A 24,449-nucleotide genomic window follows, 5' to 3' on the forward strand; every position below is an offset into this window, starting at 1 on the left:
CATTTCCGGTCTCAAGATGGTCGCCTAAGCTTTTAAAATGAGAGTTCCGCCTTTCTCCAGTTCTGATTTTTTTAACGTAGACGTGACGTACTAAAGGACCCGACGGAAATAGAACTGGAGGCGTTCTAAAATGGCGAACCGCACAGTAAAGGATGCGCACAGCATCCACGGCACCAACCCTCAATATCTGGTGGAGAAGATCATTCGGACGCGAATCTATGAGTCCAAGTACTGGAAAGAGGAGTGCTTTGGGCTTACCGGTGAGTGGAAGCGCACTGACTCCCCATCGGCCGCTTTGTGGCCCAGTTCTGATTGGGCGCCGATAGGACTGACCCCCCGAGGGTGAGACTGGAGGGGAATTTGTCATTCAGATTCCTGAGCGCCTACTATATGCCCAGACTTGTGTTGGGCTTTGCATACACAGATAATAGGACCTTATTCCGAAAGGTGTCTCGGTTGTGTTCTTTGAATCATTCCGTGTTTAATGATAACTTGGTGGGTTCCAGTGTTAAGTTCGGAAACTCAGGAAGGCATTAAACGAAAGTCAACATGACCAGAACCAAATCCATGATCTTACTATCCCTAAATTTGGACCATCTGCAGTATTTCCATGTTCGGGTCCTAATATAATATCAGTTCTTCAGAGAAGCCTGCCTGGTAGTCTTTTCATCTTTGTTGGAATTCTGGCTCCTCTTTTTAGTAGCTCTGTTACTCCAGTGAGCCGTGGCTTCCTTGACTGTGAAACGAGTATAATAATACCTACCTCCGCCTGGCTCCCGCAAAGGGTGGTTCTAATAATTAAATGCAATAATGTATAAAAAGTGTTTGATATAATTACAGGTATATATTGATAAAAAGTAGTCAGTGATCAATGGTAATGGTGGTGCTAGTTTTTTTTCTACCAGTGTTAAATACGGTATGTACTGTTACTGTTGCTGCCACCACCACTAGCTAGGATTCCATGGATGAAGCAGTTTCTTGTTCCATAGTTCTTTCCTTTGATGATCTCCATAACATAATTACATCCTGTACATGTAGATGCTTTCAAATTCATCTCTCCAACACAGATCTTTCCTTGAGATCTAAGTCTAATTCCAAGACGTGCCAACTCAGTATGTCCAAAACTGAACTCAGGACTTTTGCCTCCAACACTAGATTGTATTCCCTTGTGGTATATTTTCATTGCATTCTGTGTCTTCTTTCAACTCATCACACTTTCAATTATGTTTTCGATGCTTTCTGCCTTGCCAGACTGTAAACTCTGTAAGAGTAATTGTTTCCCTCTTCGTTATCCCTCTATCTGGATCTCTAGTACTTAACACCCAGCTATAAGCTGTCAACTGTAATGTTCAATGAATTAATACAGAATTTATCCTAATTTGAAGTCTAGGATATAGAGATTTCCCATTAATGGTAGCTAACATTTATTATTTGCTGTTTGTCAGGTAGGTATTAGTATTTATTTGTATTGTCTTATTTGATTCTCACTATAGCTCTTAAACTTTGTACCTTTATTATTTAAATTTGAACTGACAGGCCCAAAGAGAGGTGAAATGACTTGCCCTAGTTCATTTCACACAGCTAGTGTTTGATTTTGACAACAACATTGAAAGGTTATTATCCCCATTCTGTAGATGAGGTTTGCTTAAGGTTATGTAGCTATTGAGTTGTTTGTTATTGTTTGTTTCTTTTACTGAACTGAAAAAAGGAGCTTTGCAGTCGATTTGACATGTTAGTAACTCCACAGGATGCTCTGATCATAAATTGCTAACTGGGCAGTTCATTGTGTGTAGTCATGCCCCAGGATTATAACTTCTTTAGTAAAAGGTTTATCTTTTCCTGAAGCAAGCCCTGTCTATGGTTGGCATCTAGGTTAACACAACTTTGAAACGTCAGAGTAATCCTCTTTTTGGGAGCACATAATCTTAACTATCCTGTAATCCAATCATAGAGATTCCCCTACCTTTCTTTCTCCCACACTTCCTTAGTTCCAAATATATAAAAAGAAATGTGAAACTCAATTCTCCAGAGCAGTTGAGATTTTTTTGCTTCCCAGCATATCAGTTTGGCTCAAATAAACTCTTAAACAAAAATTATGTACAGCTTTGGACGTTCTTATGTTGACATTTCTAATTCCTAATTTGGCAGTTTTTCCCCTACATGATGGTGACAAGCGTGGACTCTGAAGTTAGACTGCTTAGATTTAAATCCAGGGCTTGCTACTTTTTGACTGTGGACCTTGAGCAAGTCACTTAACTTTTCTTAGCCCTCGTTATCCTCAGCTGAAAACAGGGACCGTGCTGTAATTTACTTCATGGCTTATTGTGAAGATTAAATGAGATCATATGAAATGTTTAGCAGAGTACATGGCATGTTCTCAGAGTACTCCATCAATGCATGATCATCCACATTTATTATTATTACTATTAATACACACTTGTTCTCCTAATAGTAAACTCTTGATGAGTATTCACAGCACCAAACCTTGAACTAACTTCTCTCCACTTCAAACTGGGGAAATCTTAGCCCTAATATATCTGAGATGCCACTCTATTTGTTTTGTTTGTCTTTTTTAGCTGAACTTGTAGTCGATAAAGCCATGGAGTTAAGGTTTGTGGGAGGCGTCTATGGTGGCAACATAAAACCAACTCCCTTTCTGTGTTTGACCTTGAAGATGCTTCAGATTCAACCGGAGAAGGATATTATTGTTGAGTTTATAAAAAATGAAGACTTCAAGTGAGTGAAATGTTGACTAGCTAATACAAAAGCTTCAATTCCACTAGTCCTGAATTTGGCTTTGGTTAAGAGGAGTGATAATATTGAATCTCATTTCCATAGAGAGTTCCACTCTAGGATTTTGCTGTTGAACTCTTGAATTTGTATTTTGTCTATTTTGATTGTATTGATCTTCTTTACTTTGTCAGTGTTGGTAACTTTTCCCCCACAAAAAATATTTCAGTCACTGGATGCTCAAGGGTGAAGAAAACAACATAGTGGTAGGTAAGAGGGAAATTTTTGGTGTTAGATATAGGTTCATGTCCATACTCTATTACTTACTAACTATGACCTTAGAGAAGTTACTTAATTTTCTAAGCTTTATTATTCCTGTAAAATGGAGACAGTAATATCAAGTAAGGAATGATGTGAAGGTTAAAAAAAATAGTGCTATAAATCTCACAACACAGTGTATGTTGCATAGTAAACACACCAAAATTGTGAGCTGCTCTTATTTTAACTATCCATTCTCAAGGAGCTCACAGACAAGTATAAGAAACAGACATAATAGTAGTTTACTACCGCATTTCTCCGAAAATATGACCTAGCCGGACAGTTAGCTCTAATGTGTCTTTTAAAACAAAAATTAATATTATATATTATATATTATATGTTAATTATAATATATATATATAAATTATGTATATAGTATATAAGACCGGGTCTTGTATAATATTATATAAGACCCGGTCTTATAGTAAAACAAGACCGGGGCCTTATGTTAATTTTTGTTCTAAAAGATGCATTAGCACTGACTGTCCGGCTAGGTCTTATTTTCGGGGAAACAGTACTTCTCATCCTCTATTCTAAGGGATTGACATATAATAATTTATTTAACCTTCACAGTAATGCTGTAAAACTGCCCATTTACAGGGGAGGAAAATTAGACATAAAGAGAGTAAGTAATTTCCCCAAGGTCAAACAGCTACTAAGGGACAAAAATGGATTCAGAGTCCGTAATCTTACAAAACTCTTAACAGCTAGAAAATAGCTAACTTTTAGTAAGCATTTACTATGTGCTATATGCTATGCTTAGCACTTTACACACATTCTTACTTAATACTCCAAGCCAGCAAATTAGATGCTACCATCTCCATTTTACAAGGATTGAGAAAGCAAGTAACTCACCCAGTGTTACAAAGTTAGTAAATAATGGAATCAGCATTTGAACCCAGTTGACTTTGACTTTTTCCCCCCCCCAGAAGCAGCATTCTGCCGCCTAGCAACAATTTATATAGTCATTTCTATGTGTATTAATTCTCATATTGTTAGTAAATATATCTTATACATTCTGTTAAATTCAGTATCTCATTTGATTCTTAAAATAATCCTGTGGAGTGAGTAGGTTCTATCTTAGTTTTACAGATGATGTAATAGACTGAAAGTTAAACAACATGTCCCAAGTTCCTACAACCAGTAAGTGATAGAATGGGAACTTGAACCCAGGTCTCCATACTTTAGCTCTTTCTACTGTCCCATGCTGTGTCTAAAATTGCAGCTTTCTCATCTGTCAAAGAGAAGAAAAAACTTATTTATCCACTACTATGATGAGAAAAGCCAGTTGTAAAACTCAGGAACTTTTTAGGATGAACTTTTAAGAACTTTTTAAGATCTGTTTCACTTTGATTTTTTGGTCAGGTATGTCCGCATGTTGGGAGCACTTTACATGAGGCTGACAGGCACTGCAATTGATTGCTACAAGTACTTGGAGCCTCTGTACAACGACTATAGAAAAATCAAGAGCCAGAACCGCAATGGGGGTGAGTATGGTGCCATGTGACTGGATCTTCATTCCTGAGCCAGTTTCAGTTTCACCAGTGTCTCTCCCCTCACATTGTCACATGCATTGCGAGTGCTCCCCTTCATCTCCCTGTGGGGAGTATTCCATTAGACTACTAGCTACCTAGGACATTCCCCAGCCTAAGCTGTCTGCTCACCTTTCCAACTGCATCGTCTGTGAATCCCTGCCTTGCATCATGTGCTCCATCCCATAAGGTCTAGCTCCGAATGACCATCTCCATAAAAGCCTTCTCCAAGTCTCCCAAAGTTAGTTTTCCATATGTTACATCTTCAGAGTTCTTCTACTGTCCTATCCACACTGCAGTAGACTAAGTGTACTTACTCATACTTAATGTAGGAGTCCCACTGAAAAATAAGTATATCCAAGAGGGGCAGCTCCAGACCTTTTCTAAGTGACACTTTTAGTGGTAAAGTGGGATTTGGGATTATGCAATCAAAACCTTTTCTCACTCAGTGTCCCAAAAGTAACACTTCCCCTCTACATGTATCATTAAGCAGTTTGAAAGTTAAGAATTTGGTATTATACTTTACACTTTTGTTAACTTATTCATTCCAGCATCTGCCAGGTACTCTGCTGTGTACTCTAAATAACATTGGTGCACAGATGGACATGGCCATGGCCATCATGGAATTACAGATTTATGATCATATTATGTTAAGAAAGGGTTTCTCAACCTATTGACAATTTTGGCTAGATAATTCTTTGTTGTAGGGAGCTGTCCTGTGCATTGTAGGATATTTAACAGCATTCCTGGCCTCCCCTCACTAGATGCCAGTAGCATAACCCCTACCTCACCAAGTTCAGGGGCAAAACCCTGGTTGAGAACTACTGAACTAAGGTAATGTTTACTGTAGAAATTCTGTAATTGCTCCATTTACCATATAAGATTCATGTTCTACTTTCAGAAACATGGTGTGTTCACATGAGAAATTACTTTAGTTATATAATCTATTCATAAACATCACCCCTATATAATTCACTACCGTTTGTCCTTACTTTGTCTCTCCTGCTAATTGGGACAGCTTTATTTACCTCTTTATCCCCAGCTCCTAAAACAGGCCTGGCACATAGATGGTCTCAGTAAAGGTGAGTTGAATGAATGAAGATAGGTGGTGATGACAGGCTATGAAGGGCTGTACTTTGAACCCAGGTTTGACAGAAGTCCCTTCTGTGTGATTTCCACACTGCAATAGCTCTACTAGTGAATGTGCAGGGAAAGGGACGTTGCAGAGAATTCACACTTTTTATACTAAGTACCTCGTTAGCTATTTTACACATAGCGTCTTACATTTCTTTTACATTTTGGCTATCTCAGTGTACTTCCAAGTTGCTTGAGCTTACGATTTTTCTTTCAGAGTTTGAACTGATGCATGTAGATGAGTTCATTGATGAACTACTACACAGTGAGCGAGTATGTGATATCATTCTGCCCCGGCTACAGGTAAGAGATAAAGGTCTTATATCTAGGTCACCCTTCTCCCCTCTAAAACAGGCAGACAAACACACATGCACAGTAAACCATTGAAACTGATGGATTCCAGGGATTTTCTTAATAAGGAGTCTTCATGTCTATGAAAAAGGATTGGGAGTGAGAGGAAAGCAGATAATTCGAAGGGTAGGGCTTTAAAAGTGAATAATTAAGTAACACAAGAAAACTTCTTTAAAATGTTATATCAAGGAGATTGTAGCGAGGGTAGGCTTTTAAACTTCGTGGGCAGCTTTTTACATATTGAGCTTCATATAAAAATTCAGGATATAAAACTGATAAAAGGAGGGTCAGGAGTGGGAGACTGAGACCTTAACCCCTAAAACATCACTGTACTCATCCTGCCTCCCTTCCCTAGATATAAATGATTTCCATGAAGCACCTTTCACGAACAGGTTATAGAGTATGATTTTAAAACTATTGTTGAAAATATAAAGGCAAAACAGATATAATAGATAGCCTAAAGGGATAGGGAACGTGGAGAGATAAGTGGAGATTTCTAAAAAGAAAGTGGAGAGATGACTGAACAGGGAATTAGGACACCTAAGTTTCTGGGTTATTACAGCTTACTAGCTGTGGGACCTGGTCTTATTTTCCCATCTATAAAATGGGGAAATTAGACTACCTCCGTAGTCTTTAAACTGTCCTGTGGGAGTACTATAAGGCTACTGAGAGGAATAAGGGGAGATACCCCCATATATCCCAACCAGGGCATCTCCTTTTTTCTCTAAGTTACATATTGGGCTTGAAAGAGATTTCATTTGAACAAAGGCTTTTTTTCTTTAAATGGCTTTATTAAGGTATAATTGACATAGAATAAACTACATATATTTAAAGTGTACAGTTTGGTAAGTTTTGACATATGTCTACACCCTTGAAACTATCATCACAATCCATCACCCCAAAAAGTTTCCTCCTTTTATGTAATCCCTCCTTCCCACTTCTCTCCCTCACCCCTAAGCAACCACTGATATGCTGTCTGTCCTGATAGATTAATTTGCATTTTGGAATTAATACAATACATTCTCTTTACCCATTTATCTGTTTATGCAGAATTGTGGGATACAAAGTCAATCTATAAAAATCAGTTATATTTCTGTACACTAGCAATGAACAATTGGAATTAAAATTTTTATTTAAGAGGTATTTACAAAAAAGTAAAATAATTAAGGATAATTTTATCAAAAGGTGTGCAAAACTTACACTTAAAACTACAGAATGTTAACTTACTGAGAGAAATTAAAGATTTAAATAAAGGGAGAAATATGTCTACGGTATATCTTATACCATGATTTACAATTGTTTTGTTGTCAATTCTCCCAAATTAATCTATAGATTTAATTCCAATCAAAATCCCAGTAGGCTTTGGTAGAACTTGACAAGCTGATCCTAAAATTTATATGAATATGCAAAGGACCTAGAATAGCCAAAACAACTTTGAAAAAGAACAAAATAGGACAAACACTACATGATTCCAAGACTTGGTATGGTAACCAAGACAGTGTTCTACTGGCATGAGGACATACAAAGGGATCAATGGAACAAAATAAAAAGAACCAGAAATAAAACTCTGTGTGTGTGTGTGTGTGTGTGTGTATGGGTGGTGTGAGAGGTGGTGGTTATATAGCATTATGAATATACTAAAAACCACTGAATCATACGCTTTAAAAAGTTAATTGAATGTTACATGAATTTCACCTCAATAAAAAAACAGCTCAAAGAGATCTGAAAAACTTCAAAGTAGGGAATAGAATGGATTACAGATACTTGATAAGTGAGAGAAATTTGCTCAGTGCAGGAAACCAGCTGGATGAAAGCAGTCGGTAGATGAATACTCACACTTAAATGCAATGAACCACAGTGACCTAGTTACAGGAAATCCTATATAATAAAAATCCTGAAAATGAGTGTGGTATATCTCTCCTGTTCGATTTTGGCTACTGTAGTGAATAGAATGAGATTTCAAATCTGAAAACTTGCTTTCAGAGTCCAATTCTCACACTGATTGTGGGTTACATTAGCTGCTATTATAAATATTATTATTTTTAGTTGCTATCATTTATTTTAGAAATACTGTAAGAAATGGAATACTTTGAAGTGCAATCACGTTGTGTATAAGGATTCCAAACCCTAGTCAGCTCTAAGCAAGCCACCAGTGTAAATGAGGCGGTCTGCATGGAGTCCAGAAAACTAAAAACACTCCTTACTGAGAAGAGAGAAATTGAATTCTGATTATATCACCGAGAGGTGTGTTCTGGCGTGGGCCTCTACTTGTCCTAGATGAAGTGACCCTGAAGACTACTTTCTGTTCTGATTCTGTATTAAGCAACCCATAGGTTATCAGTTTAGCTTTTCATGTGCCCTGATATTGGCAAGGAGCTGCCATTGAATTAATTCTAATTTCATCAAACACAAATACTATGAATTACTGTATTGACTTTAGTCACTTCAGTATGGCGAACATTAGGGATTCTGGATGCCATTCTGCTGCAGTCCTAGATACCAAACTGTGGTCCTGTGATAGGAAAGCCCTTTTTCAAGGAGCCTTTTTCTGAGGATTGACTTCGCTGAGTGGCATCTTTATCTCATTTTTTCCAACTTTTAACGAATTTTGTTAGGGATGAGTAAGAGCTAAGTAGCATACCAGTGTTACTGTTTATTCTCGGGCTATCCCACATTCTTTATGTCCTTGGCATAAGAAAATGGTAAGGGATCTTATAACACAGCCAGTCCATTTGACAATTTTGAACTCACCTTTGACTTTCACCTTTTTAATCACTTGATAAGCACTAATAAGCCACATCTCACAACAAAATGGAACCAGGAGATGAATTATTTCCTGGGTCTTGTTAAAAATGCATGACTCTAGACAGCTCCCTAAATCTTGGGACTAGTAGAGAATTGGTGCTACTCTAAAGCAGGACCCAAGGCACTCTTCAGCCCCTAAACTGGGCAGAGCCTCAATGGGTCTCTTGGTAGATTCTGGTCTGAGCCTCTCCTGGAGGAACTACCAGCCAACAGTCTCAGCTGTGAACTTAAGGCCTTTGTAAATGAAGCCCACATTTTTTTATTCAAGGCTACACCTATACTGATTGATATCCCATTGACCTTAGAATATAAATCACAGGGAATAGAGCCAACAGAAAATAAAGATGTTCCCTTCAGCTTTGTATTTATCTGTTTACAGGGGAACTTAAAGGAGTCTATAGATTATTCCAGGTATTTTCCTTAGGAAAATCTTGAACTGTCTAGATGTCTTTGAAATGAAATTGCCTCAGCTGTTGCTCCATAGTTTTTCTGTTAATCCCAGAAGCCCACTGTTGGGGCTTCAGGACATAGAGGAGCTAGGAAGGTCCCCTAATCTCATTGTGTTCTTTATAGAAACGGTATGTGCTAGAGGAAGCTGAGCAGCTGGAGCCTCGGGTTAGCGCTCTGGAAGAAGACATGGATGACGTGGAGTCTAGTGAAGAGGAGGAAGAGGAGGATGAGAAGGTCAGGTACCAGAGGGCTTAGGGGTTAGAGGGACAATTATCAGAGATGGGAATGGTCCTTTTTTGTTTTCAATTTTAAACTTTCTTTAACCAAAAAAAATACAGTATATAGTCAATAAAAATACGAGCTTTAGAGTTAAATAGGCCTTGATTCATATCTCAGTTCTATAGAGGGTGCCAAAAAAATGTATACACATTTCAAGAAAGGAAAGCTATTAAAATTGTTATACTCAATATATACCGATAACAAAGATGAATACAAATCACGTTTGACTTCCGCAATTGCAAGAGGTGCTCAAAGTGGTTACAATCAGTGTCTACACACTTCTGATTACGGCGAAGTACTGCTCGAGCAACGCTGACCAGTGTCCACTTGTATACATTTTTTGGCACCCCCGGTATATATAGTGGTATCTTGTACATATTACCTAATTTCAGTTTTCTTTTTAAAGCAAGGATAATACCTTTCTCTTAGGACTTCTGAGCATTAAATGAGATGATACACAAAAAGCCCTTAGTATATATTGGGACATTATAATTGTGTAATAAAATGGTAGCTATTAAAATAAATACTTGGGACAAAAATGATACTGTTTATAATTGAACCTATCCTAAGGACCAAGCCTGATTTAGGAAAAAAAAAAAAAAAACAGTGCCTGCTGCATGGTCATGTTCTTTCACTATTAGTTATGATGCTGAAAAGTTGAAAACAATCAAGCTGTCAGGGAGCAGTCCTGTAAACTATTAGGCAGCCATTAAAACTATCAGGAAAAGTATCTGATAATGTGGACATGCTTACAGTAAGTTAAAAAAGGACTTAAAACATTTGTCATTAAAATTAAAGTAACAATATATGTATAGAAAAAGGCTAGAGGGAAATACAATAAATGCTCACTTCTGGATACTGAGACAGTGCAAATGGAAGTGTAGCTTGGAGCCATGAGGCTTCCTTTAAAGTAAGCACAGAAAGAAGCACAATCATTCATGAATTCAAAGCCATGCAAAAGCTCAGGTGCTCTTCTGTGGTGAGTGAACCAAAAGAGGCATTTTTTTTAATGGAAAATTTTAACTGCATTCTAAAGTGGAGAGAATGTGCCTCAATTTACCCATCAGCTTAGCTTTAATAGTGACCAACTCAGCCATTGTGTTTCCTCTACATCTCTCTCTACCCAATTGCCCCACCAGTTATCTTGAAGGTGATCATAGTCATCATGTATTTCATCCACAATATTTCAGAAGACAAGGGCTCCCTTTTTAACCATGATACCATCAACCCCACTCACCCAAATCAACAATAATTCTTTAATATCATCAAAAAATATTCAGTATTGGGGCAGCCACATGGCTCGGTTGGTTAGAGCACGAGTTCTCAACAAGGTTGCTGGTTCAATTCCCACATGGGATGGTGGGCTGCGCCCCTTGCAACTAAAGATTGAAAACGGTGACTGAACTTGGAGCTGAGCTGTGCCCTCCACAACTAGATTCAAGGACAACAACTTGGAGTTGATGGGCCCTGGAGAAATACACTGTTCCCCAATATTCCCTAATAAAATTACAAAAAAAATTCAGTATTCACATTTCCCAAACTGTCCTGTATATTTAAGTTTCAGTTAGTATTCAGAAAATGTCCATAAATTGTAATTGGTTTTTATGTTCCTTAAATATCTGGTAGTCTCTCAAGATTCCTTCATTGTTTTTTCTCTTGCAATTTTTATGTATTACCCTGTTTCCCCAAAAATAAGACCTAGCCGGACCATCAGCTCTAATGTGTCTTTAGGAGCAAAAATTAATATAAGACCAGGTATCATTATATTATACACGGTCTTACAGTAAAATAAGACTGGGTCTTATATTAATTTTTGCTCCAAAAAATGCATTAGAGCTCACGGTCCGGCTAGGTCTTATTTTCAGGAAAACATGTTATATATCAGGTTATTCTGTACAGATTTTCACAATCTATTTTTTTTATTGTGTCCCTGTTATGTGACTTAACATGTTCATTTGTCCCTTGTATTCCTTTAAACCAGTTCTCAGATCTAGAGGCTAACTGGATTTGGGGGTTTTTAACCCCTTTGAAGTGGAGCAGCACTGCTTCATAGGTAGTGGTGTATCCTTCCCCCAGGATGAACCAAAGTCTGGCTGTCTTTTTGCTACCGATGATCTGTGCATGGATCCATTAGGGGTTGTAAAACGGTGACACACTAATTATTTCTTCATCATTTGTTTTCTGTAACACTGCTATAAAGAGAAACCTTCCAAATTAACATTTAGTTTTCATAAGTATAACCTATAGGAAAGGCAACACAAATATTTCCCTTTCTCAGTTTTTAAAATGAATAAATTCCATTGTACCCTCCTCCCAAGGTGATGAATGCTCTTTTGTTCTTGGTAACATTGTGAACTCATAGATTTGATTTGTTTTGAACCATTATTGTGCTTGCTACTTAGATTATCCCATCTTTAGCCTGTGGGGACCCCTCAACTTGAGTCATGAGACTTTTTGATACATAGTATTCTCTGCCTCCTTGCTTTCTAATATGACAATACAATCTAATCATGTGTTAGTTTCTGCCCCTGACCTGGTATTAGCCATTTTCCAAAGAGTCCTTGTTTCCATTTATTGAGAGATGGTGTTTAGATAACACAACTTAAGCACTGTCAGCGCTTGTTGCTACAGGTTTATAAGTCCCTTGAAGGGAGAATTTGGGATAGAATGGGGAGTGTAAGCAGTGTTCTACATGGTTCTGTATAAGCCTGTGCTCATCACTGACTCATCTTGTTTCCAGTTGGAGAGAGTACCATCACCTGATCACCGACGGAGAAGCTACCGAGACTTGGACAAGCCGCGTCGCTCTCCCACACTGCGCTACAGGAGGAGTAGGAGCCGTTCTCCCAGAAGGTAAGGTCCTAGTCATTTGCCTCTTCCAGGGAGACTTTAAACACTGTAGTGCAGAAGTTTGGATTTCGGGGAAAGAAAAATGCAAGTCTGTGGAGAATGTTTGCTTGTCCAGTGTATTAGTTACTGAAAAATCACCACCCACAAAACCTTAGTTGCAGACAATAATCATCTCTTTTTAAGTTCACAAGTCTACAGTGATATAAACTGGGCTTGGGTAGGCAGTTTTTTGAAGATGTTATGTTCACCTACCTGTTTCACAGTGTTGGCCAGTATAGGGTACTGGGACAACTCATCTCTTCTCCATGTTTGTCTCATTCTAGGCTAAGTTACGCATTTCTCATGGCAATAGCAGAATTCAAGAGTAAACAAGCCCAATCAGCAAGTAGCTTTCCACTATCTGCTTGTTATCACATCTTTAAATATCCCATTGGCCAAAGCAGGGCACATGGCCAATCCTAGACTTGGGAGGGTGCTAAAAAGTTACATGACAAAGGACATGGATAACTGAGATGGGTGAAGGACTGGGCAGTTTTTGCAATCTACACCACCTAGGACACCTACTAAAGCTCTTCCTCTTCTTTCCACATAGGCGGAGTCGGTCTCCAAAAAGGAGGAGGTAAGCCTTCAGTGCTTTGTAATGAAGGACAAGGATTTGGGGATGGGGGTGCCTTTTTGTGAGTATATTGTCAAAGAGCGATGGGAGTCTGACCAGTCATTTCTACAGCCCCTCCCCTCGCCGAGAAAGGCATCGGAGCAAGAGTCCAAGACGGCACCGCAGCAGGTCCCGAGATAGACGGCACAGATCCCGCTCCAAGTCCCCAGGTACAGCATTTGGGCCGTTAGCTATTGGTTGTCTTAAAAAAATGTAATAGGGGCAATTAACCTCCTGAAGTACAGGAGTGCCTGTTATTCCTTAGAAGAAAAGGAAATGGACTTAAATTTGAAAATTAACAGTTAACACTTTGACTGTCATTTATAAGGTTTGCTGATAGGATTAGCTTCCACCCTTTTTTCACCTGAAATTATAGGAATAAGACCTAACAGAGTAGTGGTAAATACCCAATGTGATGTTTGTGTAGTAATTAGCCATAAAGTCCTGAGTACATATGAAATGGGTTCAGTTCTCCTTTCCTCACCACACACCCACATCCGAGTTTGGAGAGGTGCTACCAACCAGAGGTATCCCTAGCATAGGCCAAAATAATATTAAGCCAATGGAAGGAATTAGGGGAGGTGAAAATGAGAGTGGAGGAGGGTAGAATCTCATTCATCCAATGGCCTTTTCTTCCCCAGGTCATCACCGTAGTCACAGACACAGGAGCCACTCAAAGTCTCCTGAAAGGTATGGATGAACCTCTGTTTTGACTTAAGACTTTCACTCTTTACTCAGAAATTACAATCCCAGTAACTAAATTGGACCTTAAGTTTTGTCTTAATGGAGATATTTAGGAATTCATTACAAGACAAAATTGGCCTACTGCCCTGAGAATTACTAGAATTATGAATGTTTGTGTTATTCTGTTGTGTTTTTTTACTTTTAGGATTGCAGCTTTGGATAGTGGTAAGGGCATGAGCTTTGGTCTCAGGAGACCTGGGCTTGCATCCCAGCTTTTAACGGAGTGACATAGGACAATTTACTTTCATGTGATAAGCTTTCATTAGAAATCTCTATGCTATATATACTAGTAGGTGCAGTCTTAATCTCTTAGAGGTCATTTCCCCAATGGTAAATTTTCAATAGCAATGCATGACTCATTGTGTTGCTCTGAGACATAAAAACACCAGGGTCATCGTACTCCGGTCTTCCTCAAAAGTCCTTGCCGAGCTTCTTGAACAGATGTTAAATATAATGATTTGTGTGTGTTGCCATTTCAGGTCTAAGAAAAGCCACAAGAAGAGTCGGAGAGGGAATGAGTAATGGACTCAGTTTGGGTTTAGTCCCAACGGCCTCCTTCGGATATGATGGCATCTGTCTATGTGGAAAGATTCAGATCTACTCCCCAGGCAGCTATGAGACTATTTTAGGGTTTTTTTTAACCTAAAAGTTTCTCCACTTTTTTTTTTTTTTTTTAATGAAAGAGGTGCTGAGATTTGTATCTCTTTTTGAATCCTAATCCATGTTTAAGGGATAATGCTTCCCAAGGACAGCTTTTGAGCCCTTTCTACAACCAACCTTGCTTGACTGGAGTCAAATTTATGAGGGTAAAAGGATTTGAGGGGGTGGAGGATACGAATGACGAGAGGATGTGGCCACCTAGTGATCCCTTTGTTATTAAATTTGACACACCATTTCCTATCTTTCTGTGGTTTTGTTTTGGTTTGCTCTGTGATTGAAACTTAGGAGAATCCTGAGGTTTGTGCTGTTGCTGTTACATTAAAAAATCAAGTTAAAACGTATTAGGACCAACTTTTTTCCCCAGCAGTAGCAAGTGGTAATAAACATGAAAACTGACTGGTTAGCAGCAGCTTTGTAAGAAAAGAATGCAAACATAAAGCTTCTTCTGGACCTTTTTAATCCAGTTTCATTGAACAGTTCACCAAACAGTAAAACGTAACATATTTTCTGTAGCAGTCTTATATAGTATTTCTTCTTCCACACAAGCCTTGGATTCCAGGTTAAGGTATTCAGCCTTTGTCCTACAAGCATTGACATTATCTAAGTCTAATCAGTAGCAGTAGGTCAGTAAGATTGAAAAGGTTTGACAGAGAAAAACATCAAACGTATCTAATACCACTCAGGGTTTTGACCTGAACTGCTGGGCAACATCACTCACAAAGCCAGAAAATACAGCAGAAGAAACCAGGCTATAAAGGGGCAGGTAGTGAGAGTTGTGGTGGCAGTGAAAATGATGCATTCAGTTTCAAGTTTAATTTGAGACAGCTACAGTATATCTAAAGTTCAGATAGTTGGAAATAGGGACTGGAGTTGAGCATAGTGATCTGGCCCTGAAATGACAATATTTAGGTAATTGTGCAATATGTAGAAAGAAATGAGATGGCCCAGAGATTGTGTATATGTAAGAAAAGCCAGTAACAATCATAGGCCACAGCAACACTGGTGAGAGGAAGACGAGCATTCAGAAAGGTAGAATTAGGAAAGAGTAAGTCTAAGAACAAAGAAGCAAAATAAGGACTAAAAAGTGTCCATGGATGTTGATAAGAAGGTGCTGGGATCTTTGCTAGAAAAGTTCTGTTTACCTATACTTACCTTTCCTCCTCTAAAAATGGGAAAGTGATTTGAATGACTTCAGACTGTTCTGGTCCCAGGAGGAATTTTTGTGTGGAGATCCAGTTTCTTGGGAAGCCGTATCTGGTCATAGGATAAACATCGTATTGCTTGCTATTGAACTGAAGGATTTTTGCAGCAATATTAAAGTATTTTGGAATCATATTTGAGATTTCATATTCTTCAGTGATTCCTCTCCTGGTGATACTTCAGCTAATAAAAGTTGTCCATAGAGCTATTATGGTTTTTACCATACAATTGTATATAGGACTGCCTTTAAAAATTAAATATAAGCACTGCTATTTACATCAGTTATACTCCGAGCAGTTTTTTCTGTACCAGTGATCTAGGTGAAATGTCTTGGATAAATAACCTATGGACCAACCAACTCATTATCCAGTATATTGTTTAAATAAAAATTTTAAAATTTAAACTTGCCTTAAAAACCCCCGATTTTTAATAACAAATAAACCTCCCCAAACATACTTACTCAGGCATATGATGAAATCTGGACCAAAGGGGGGCAGCACAGCCAACTTATAGCAGGAAGCAGATTATCCCTATTCTCTCATTAGTACAAAGAGATAACAGTGAGTGGGGCATGATGAACATCTCTCTGTTGATCGTTTTGATAAAAATTACAGATTTGCAGAGGAGATGGAACTTTAAGGATCAACTTTGCTGAAGGGCGACTTCTGTCATCTATGTGCTAGCCTACTGGATGACACCGTGGAACCATAGCTTTATAACTACCTCTGTACACACATACTCTGTACTGAAAAAAATTTCAGGAAAGCATTCTTATTCCTTATGCAAAACGCCTTCTGATTTTTCCCATATAGTATCAGTTTTTAATGTTGGGTGCAAATTACTAACGAGATGCTCAACATCACCAATCATCAGGGAAATACAAATCAAAACCACAATGAGATATCACCTCAAACCTGTCAGGAATGACTTTGTTCATTGAACACCCCTATGTTCATTGCAGCGTTATTTACAATAGCCAATAATATGGAAGCAACCTAGGTGTCCATCAAGAGATGAATGGATAAAGATGTACATATCTACAATGGAATACTAGTCAGCCATAAAACAAAATGAAATCTTGCCATTGCAACAACATGGATGGACCTAGAGGATATTACGTTAAGTGAAATACATCAAAGACATACTGTATGATTTCACCTATATGTGGAATCTAAGAAAAAACCATAAACTTACAGATACAGAGAAGAAACTGATAAGGGGGTGGGGGAGGTAGTTAGGGATGGGTGAAAAAAGTGGGAGGAATTAAGTACAAATTGCCAGTTATAAAAATAGTCATAGGGACGTAAAATACAGCATAGGGAATGGTCAATATTTTAATAACTATGGTGTCAGATGGATACTAGACTTACAGTGATCATAAGATATATAAATGTCTAATCACTAGTACACCTAAATATATTGAATGTCAACTGTAACAAAAATAAATTTTTAAAAATAGTTTTATCCCATCATTTTACATATATTTTTTTATATATTTGAAAAACTGGAAGTAGCAAAATGTCCATATTAGGGGATTGAACAAATTACATAGTACATCATTAATATTCATGTTTTTGAATAATCTTTAATAAACATACAAAACATTTCAAAACATTAAGAATGTGTGTGTGTTCTCTGCGTGAGTTGAATAATTTTTGCAGTTTTCAATTGCTCTACAATGAATATGAATTCATAAAAACTTAAGTTTACAACTTCTATGAAAAGTCTGCAAAGTTTGAGCTACTACTATATAAATTATAAACTAAGAGTTTTCTACTTTTCAACTAGGAACAGTTTTGCCAATTATTAAACACTGGCAATTGCTGAGGAAGAGACCAGTGAGATGCTGAAAATTACTATATATAACACCATCCTATAAATAAAACCTAGGTTACTGGGGTTTATTGCCCCAAAAATTCCTTCTGTCTGGTGGTATAGTGCTTTCCTTTAGGAAGGAAGGCTGAGCTGGGGGCAGTCTGTTCTTGCAGATTGTTTCTTTTTAATGAAAATTTTAAATATATACAAAAGTAGAATGAAATAAACACCCTCTACACCTCAACCTGTTCATTAAGACCTGAAAGATGAAATATTTGAACACACTTCAAGAGAAAATCTTGAATGCTCCGAATCGTGTTTTCACACAAAAGCATACTTTGGGTCAGGTATCTCATTAACAAATGAGCTAACTACCTTACTTAGTAGGATTCTGAGGGGTACTGAAGCTTTAATGTGAAAAACTAACAGTAAATATACCTGGTTTTAACAATAAATACCTTTTTAGGGCTGTAAATACGGCAGGGAAGCCCTCAACCTCCTGCAATAGATTTCAAGCATCTTCCATGTTGGAAAACATGGCAAAAGCCCAGGTAGTCTCCTATTTAAGTAATGCGTATCTGAGGAAGCAGAACAAAGATAAGACACTGTCCATGAAACATTTCTTTTCACTCATTCTGTAGTCCAAAGAAATCTATAGCATCATGTAGCCTAAAATCCCTGGCAAATCTCTTTAATTGAGGGGTTTAGACAAAATGACTTTACCTCAATGTATAGTACCAAAAACAGCTTAAAAAAAAATCTACAACCAATGACACAAGTTTGAATTCCAATTATAATCACTGACTACATGGATTATTGGTAAACACCATCCTGGCAAGTGTGCTTTCCAGGTAGTAAGTAGGATTCAAAAGGGATGGTCTGAAACATACGAGTTCCTCAGTAAATAAGACCTTCACTCGAATATCCAGTATCAGTCTGTGTTTAAAAACTCTTCAAAACATCTGTTTCAATTCTAATTTTGTGTGTGCTACCTTAGGAATTCACTTTATTGTTTTGCACCGCAGTTTTTCTCAATTATAAAATGGAGATAGCATCAGCTTCTATCAACTTCATATGGGTGTTGTGAAAATCCAGTAAAATAAAGGATGGAAAAAGATCCTTGGATTTCTAAAACTAAGTCTGAGAGTTAGAATATTCAATTCATTGAGAGTAAAACAAATCTCTGAATTGTTACATTATATTTCCATCATCTAAACAAGATGAATTAACCAAATCTGACTCGTCAAAAAAATTTATTAAAATAGAATTACTTCAAATACAGGTAAAAGCAACTTTCTGTTCAAGTTTGAATATATTCAACATACAAGAATGTAAAAGAAAAAAATTCTGAATCTTCATGTTGTAGTTTTATTTTATTTTTTTTACCTTTTAAAAAGTTTTTGGCACTACAAGGTTCTGTAAAGAATAGAAGTGACAAATTTAAAACACATGAAAGTCTTTCCTAATTCTTAAGAACAATATATATAAAGTCTGAAGCAACCAAAGTATGAATACAGCTAATAGAAAATAAAGAATGTAATTTTTTAAATTCTCTGTTTATACAATTCATCAAGGTTAAACAAAACATAAAATTCCCTTAAAAATAGGGTAATAAAATAGATGAAATTTGTATCACTCAATTTGGTGATACTAGTAAAAACTATAGTTCATATTTATATACAAATAATACAGTCTTTAAAAACAGTCTTAGAATTTAAATAAGCTATCTAAACGTGTTAAAATTTTAAATCAGGACCTGATTTGTTTTGCTTTCCATTAAATGTCACTTTTTCTGCTGAATGTAACTGACACTGAGGTACGGATACCCTTGAGACAGCAGGATTGGCTGGTTGCTGTACATCGGTAGACCAGCTGAAAGAAAATGGACTCGCATTACTCCGACACGTTTCCTCTTGGTGGGTGGGGACAACGCTCTCTACACCGACGGGTGGCACATCTGTCTGTCGGACACAACACAGACAGGAAACTGAAAGGCTTGTGCCTATTTATCTGGCAACCCCTTAGAATTAATTTGTAGCTATTCTCTTTTTTCTATTTATATAGTAAAGAGGTGATGAAGCATGTCAAAACATTTGGTGGGAGGGAGAAGAAAGAGGGAAGGGAAATGTGGGTATGTGAAAGAAAAGGAGACAAAAGAGAGACAGGGGAGGAATCAAGGGAAACAAAGCCACCAGGAAAGAACTTCAGACTTTCCCCTCTAAAAGGACTTGTATGACTAATACTAACTTCCCTCAGCCCTAGTTCTTTGCTCAGAAGAAGAAAGCAGTCATAATCAAGGTCCGGCCACTCTGTAACACAGGGATGCCCCAGCAGTACATGGATAGTTTAGGGAGGCCTAAATGTATCAAGCCTGACACTCATACCAGTGGCTTCCCCGAAATATTATCATTTCATTCAGTCAACATTTCCTGAGTGCATTTCTTTATTTTCTTGTACTCTGCAGTTTAACTATAATAACTGACTCTAGTTTTTTTTAACTCCTAGGTTAACCAACAGCTGACAGCCAGTCTCAGACATTCCCTATTAAAATTGAGATAGCTTTGAGGCAAGTAGGCTAGATAAAAATGCTACAAGTTCCTTGGCATTCTCCTTGGCTTATAATATTCATTACTTAGATTAAAGCCATTATTGGTATATCAGCACCAACAGAATATAATGAATTCTAATGTCATTCAAGTCATAGTTTTAATAAACAAATCTGATCGTGTCACTCACTACTCAACTCAAAACTTCTATTAGATACTGACTGCTTAGTAAACAGTCTAAACTCCTTCAGAGTATGGCCTCAGCATACCTTCTCTGGTTTCATCACCTATACATCTTGCCCATTCACCTCATCCTCTAGTCCCATTATATTCTCTTCTTTTCTCTTTTTTCCTCACTATGCCAGGCAAAACTGAGATTTTGCATATATTATTCCTTCAGCTAAGAACACTTCTCCCCCTACTCTCTAGGGGAAAAAAAAAAATCCTAGATCTCTTTCAAAATCTAGCTAAAATGTAAAAATCTTGTGTGATTTGATCCCTGGTATCCATATCCTGCTTCCTCTGCCAGGGAAACATTAACTGATTTTCTAAATTCCTATTCTTGTCTATTTTACATGTCTGGCTCTTCTAAAATATATGCATTAAGTGTGGGGGTTTAATTCTTGCTCGAACAACAAGCAGTCAGTACAATCTGACACATAGCATGCTCTCTCAATAAATGTTTACTGAATGCATGAATTTTCACTCTCGGATCCTGGCCTTCACAAACGCACCTTGTCCCAGAACAAAACCCACCCAGCTTGTTAACAAATTTGTAAGCAATGGTACCTTGAGTATAGAAAGGTTTGTTGGGCTGAAATCTGGCATTTCCCTGATGCATGAAGTTTTGATGCAAACCATAAGGCCACGAAGCTGGGAGAAGCGGGAAATGAGGACGTGGTGCATGTTCCCAAGGAATTGGAGGATTCAGTCCTGGAAAGCCTGGCTCTGCATTTCAGTGAGAAAGGAAAGACATATTTTAAAACATCAGTTTGTTCATTGCAGAGAATAGCAAAAAAGTTTTAAAGAATCAAACACTGTAATTTTGCTCAAATTACTCATACAGGAGACATATAAGACATATACATTAATATGTGGTAACTGCTATAAAAGATCAGTGAGAGGTATTGCAAAGAGGGGGCTAACCAGGTTGTTCAAGGATAGAGCAGGATTTCCTAAGATGATTGACTAAACTGAGTTTTAAAGTACAAGGTGCAAGTTAGGCAAAATGGGGCAAGGAGGGCATTTCAGACAAGGAATACCATGTACAAAAGCCAGAAAGTAGGAAAATACAGCAAGTTTGGGAAGCTACAAAACAACTGACAATATAGAGATGGGGATTAAAGGAGGAAGTGGTAAAAGAAAAGGCTAGACGGGTAGGTAGGATCCATATTTCAAAAACCCTTAGTACATCATTAAGGAGCTACCATTTTGTCCTAAAGACCATGCTAACTGTCCTAGAATTAATCACATCTTGGCCTGGAAGGAGAGTCTATTTGTTGGAAGCTGAGGCACTGTGGTATAATGGTTGAGTACTAGGGCTTAGGAGCCAAACAGGTATACATTCAAATCCCAGTTCCATAAATTACTAAGATTCAATTATGAACCTCAGGTTGTTGTCAGGATTAAGTAAGATGACAAAAATAAAAGTGGCTTCCCTAAGTTCTGGCATGTAAGTAGGAACTCAAGAAATATGACTCCTATTCTTCCCATAGCAAACTAACCCCCCCCAATCTACTTCCCTTTTAGATGATCTTTAAGTATATCTTTCAAAGTATAGTACCCCCTGAATCTTCTCAATAATTTTTGGTGGTTTTTATCATTCTGGGTCACAAAGTGGCAGGAAATAATCTGAAAGACACTGCCCTTATTCATTAAACTTCCTAATCAGAACTCAAATTAGGAGGTACGGGATAAGGAGTAGAGAGCAAGAAAACTAAATCCCATACTAGCCGCATTAAAAGCTCAGTCTTCTCAGGAAGTAACCAGGAAAACAAAGCAGCTGGTTTACCACAAGTTTATAAAGCCAATTACAACTAAAAGCTGAAGCTGCAGAGCTCAAAGTTTACAAAAAAATAAATGAGACTAGGTATACATACGGAGGTCCTCTGATGAATTGAGAAATGATGTTTTAATACAAAAGGGTATTTTTTAAAGAATATATTCCAATCTCCTTTGGCCAATTTTCACAACCAAATATTTTCATAATACATGTAATACAAACCCATTAAAGGTAATTTCAAAAATGAGGAAAAAAAACTCACACAACCTCCTACTCTAATAAACTACTATTATCTTTAGTATGTTCCCATCCAGTCCTTCCATTTTTAACATAATAGTAATTTTAGCTGTAATTTAACTAGGATTTATAGACCCATCCAACAAATAATAAATATTTACTGAGTAATAGTTTATTATATAATAATGTCATATGAATAATATTATCTACCATACATCAAGCACTATATTGGACACTAGGGAGACATACAGACAAGAAACAATTCATAGCCTCTAAAAAAGTTCGGTCTAATGGGTTCTGCAGACAATACACAATTTCAACACAGTACGACAAGTGTTATGATATGGATATTAAGGAAACATGGAGGAGAGAAAGGATATCTAATACAATTGGAAAACAGATTAAGCAAGAGTTAAAGGCTTCCTGAAGAAAGTGATCTAACTTCTAAAGTGGAGGATGAGTAAGTTAGCCAAGTTTTGGGGCAAAGCAGGAGGAGGTGAGAGTAAGCAGAAGAAGTAATGGAGAGGATATTCCAGGCAGAGTGAACAACGTAGGTAAACAATCAGGGGTAAGAGACAATACAATGTGCTAGTGAAATGTTAATTTTTAGTTCATTAAGGCTAAAACAGAGATCGACTAGTGGTGAAGAGAGGGAGAACTGTAAAAACTGAACCAAAATAGCAAAGGGCAAAACACTGGGTCTGTCTTCGTGATTCATATAACTCAATGACTATCATGGTGCATGTCATGGCATATACGCAATAAACATGAGAAAAGCAGAAGCCACGTTAAAATGGCCATGTATGCCATATATCCTTTCATCTAGGAAATCTGAGTTCCCACATACTGGCATTGCTGCTCAGCAAAATACATTATTTGTATTGTTCCAAAAGAGGTCAAAGATACTTCCTCAATCAGTGCTCTAAGTAATAGCATACTTCTGTTTAAAATTATCACTAAAATTCTTTTGAAAATTGATAAAGTGAAGATATCAAGCTTTTAATCTACATTTCCCACACAAATTATATTTCGCGGTAACCAAGTAGTTAATAAGGAAAAGTTCTTCTTTATAGAAGAATCACAAATAGTAAATAGAAAAACCATTATTTTACAGCCCCTAGTAAAATTAATGGGTAACGATAATAATTATAAATGGTGGCTAAGACTATGATGTAAAAATTAATGAGGAACTTCATAATGGATAGAACAGGCTGACATCACCTAACTTATTGACCAATCTTAAGTCACTAAAAGAGGAACAACCAGACAGTTCCCTCTGAAGTACGAGAATAGGAAACACACAGGACCAATCAAGAAGTAAGATACTTGCCACCACAACCAACAAAAACATCTGAACTAATCCAGCCTCTGGACCTAAGTACCACTTTACAGGAAATAAGGGGACAGAGGTACATGTTAAACAATGCCATAATCAGCCAAGGCCAGAATGTGGAAACCTCTACAGTTTCTTCAATAGTTAATATGGGGGAAGAAAATAGTGCGGGGAACTGTTATAAATTAAAGGAGCGTTAAGAGATGTAATAATCACATACAATGAATGGGCTTTGTTTGACTCTAGATTCAAATAAGTCTGTAACAACAATTTTAGAGAAATAGGGAAAAAGGGACAAGGGATGGATATTAGATGATCCTGAGTATGGTAATAGGCTTGATTTTTTTTTTTTAAGAGATAAAATTAAAGTTTATAAGCAAATTTGACCCAATGGCTCAGATTTTATTAAATACTCAAGGCATTTTTTTAATGGGGTGAAGGGCTAAGATAAAAGAATATCAAATATTGGTAACTATTAAAACTGGGTAATGGGGGAGTCACTATACTTTACTCTCTCCTTTTGTGTACATTTCCATAATAGTTTTTTTTTAAAATTTTCCATAACAGTTTTTAAAATAAAAATAGTTATCACTAAAAAACTAGATATAAAACTAAATTTACGGCATATATGAACTATTTCCAAATATGTAAATGCAAGTAAATGACTGTATTCTAATACACCAAAATATTACTTGGCAATTATGTTTAAGAATTAAGATTACAGATGATTTTCTTTTTCAAATGTTCTGTAATGAACATCTATTACTTAGATATCAGAGAAAAACTATTTTTTAATGCTACAAAGTGC

At 37.2% G+C, this 24,449-nt stretch overlaps 2 protein-coding genes across 10 annotated transcripts in view; one reads left to right on the plus strand and one right to left on the minus strand.

The window, feature by feature from the left end:
• The first annotated feature begins 26 nt into the window (after positions 1-26).
• On the plus strand, positions 27-15,857 carry PRPF38A (pre-mRNA processing factor 38A). The gene is made up of 10 exons (XM_019742889.3): positions 27-260; positions 2,577-2,736; positions 4,414-4,535; positions 5,932-6,017; positions 9,444-9,554; positions 12,340-12,452; positions 13,042-13,068; positions 13,177-13,274; positions 13,746-13,794; positions 14,328-15,857. Exons 1-10 carry the CDS (start codon positions 131-133, stop codon positions 14,368-14,370), a joined length of 939 nt encoding a protein of 312 aa, XP_019598448.1. The 5' UTR covers positions 27-130; the 3' UTR covers positions 14,371-15,857.
• Positions 15,858-18,877: 3,020 nt separating this feature from the next.
• TUT4 (terminal uridylyl transferase 4) overlaps positions 18,878-24,449 on the minus strand; it is a 106,381-nt gene continuing 100,809 nt past the window's right edge. For 5 of the 9 annotated variants that reach the window (XM_074334722.2, XM_019742855.3, XM_019742854.3 and 2 more), the window contains exons 29-30: positions 20,859-21,017; positions 18,878-19,484 (exon numbers count right to left, since the gene is read on the minus strand). In XM_074334722.2, the coding sequence (XP_074190823.1) occupies positions 19,417-19,484; positions 20,859-21,017 (227 nt within the window). In that variant the 3' untranslated portion in view covers positions 18,878-19,416. The remainder of the gene's footprint in view (positions 19,485-20,858; positions 21,018-24,449) is intronic. The other 4 variants (XM_088791142.1, XM_088791141.1, XM_088791143.1 and 1 more) reach the window with 1 other exon arrangement.

The sequence above is a fragment of the Rhinolophus sinicus genome, chromosome 14 (genome assembly GCF_057876585.1).
Source record: "Rhinolophus sinicus isolate RSI-liver-muscle chromosome 14, RSI-T2T, whole genome shotgun sequence".
Classification (NCBI taxonomy): domain Eukaryota; kingdom Metazoa; phylum Chordata; class Mammalia; order Chiroptera; family Rhinolophidae; genus Rhinolophus; species Rhinolophus sinicus.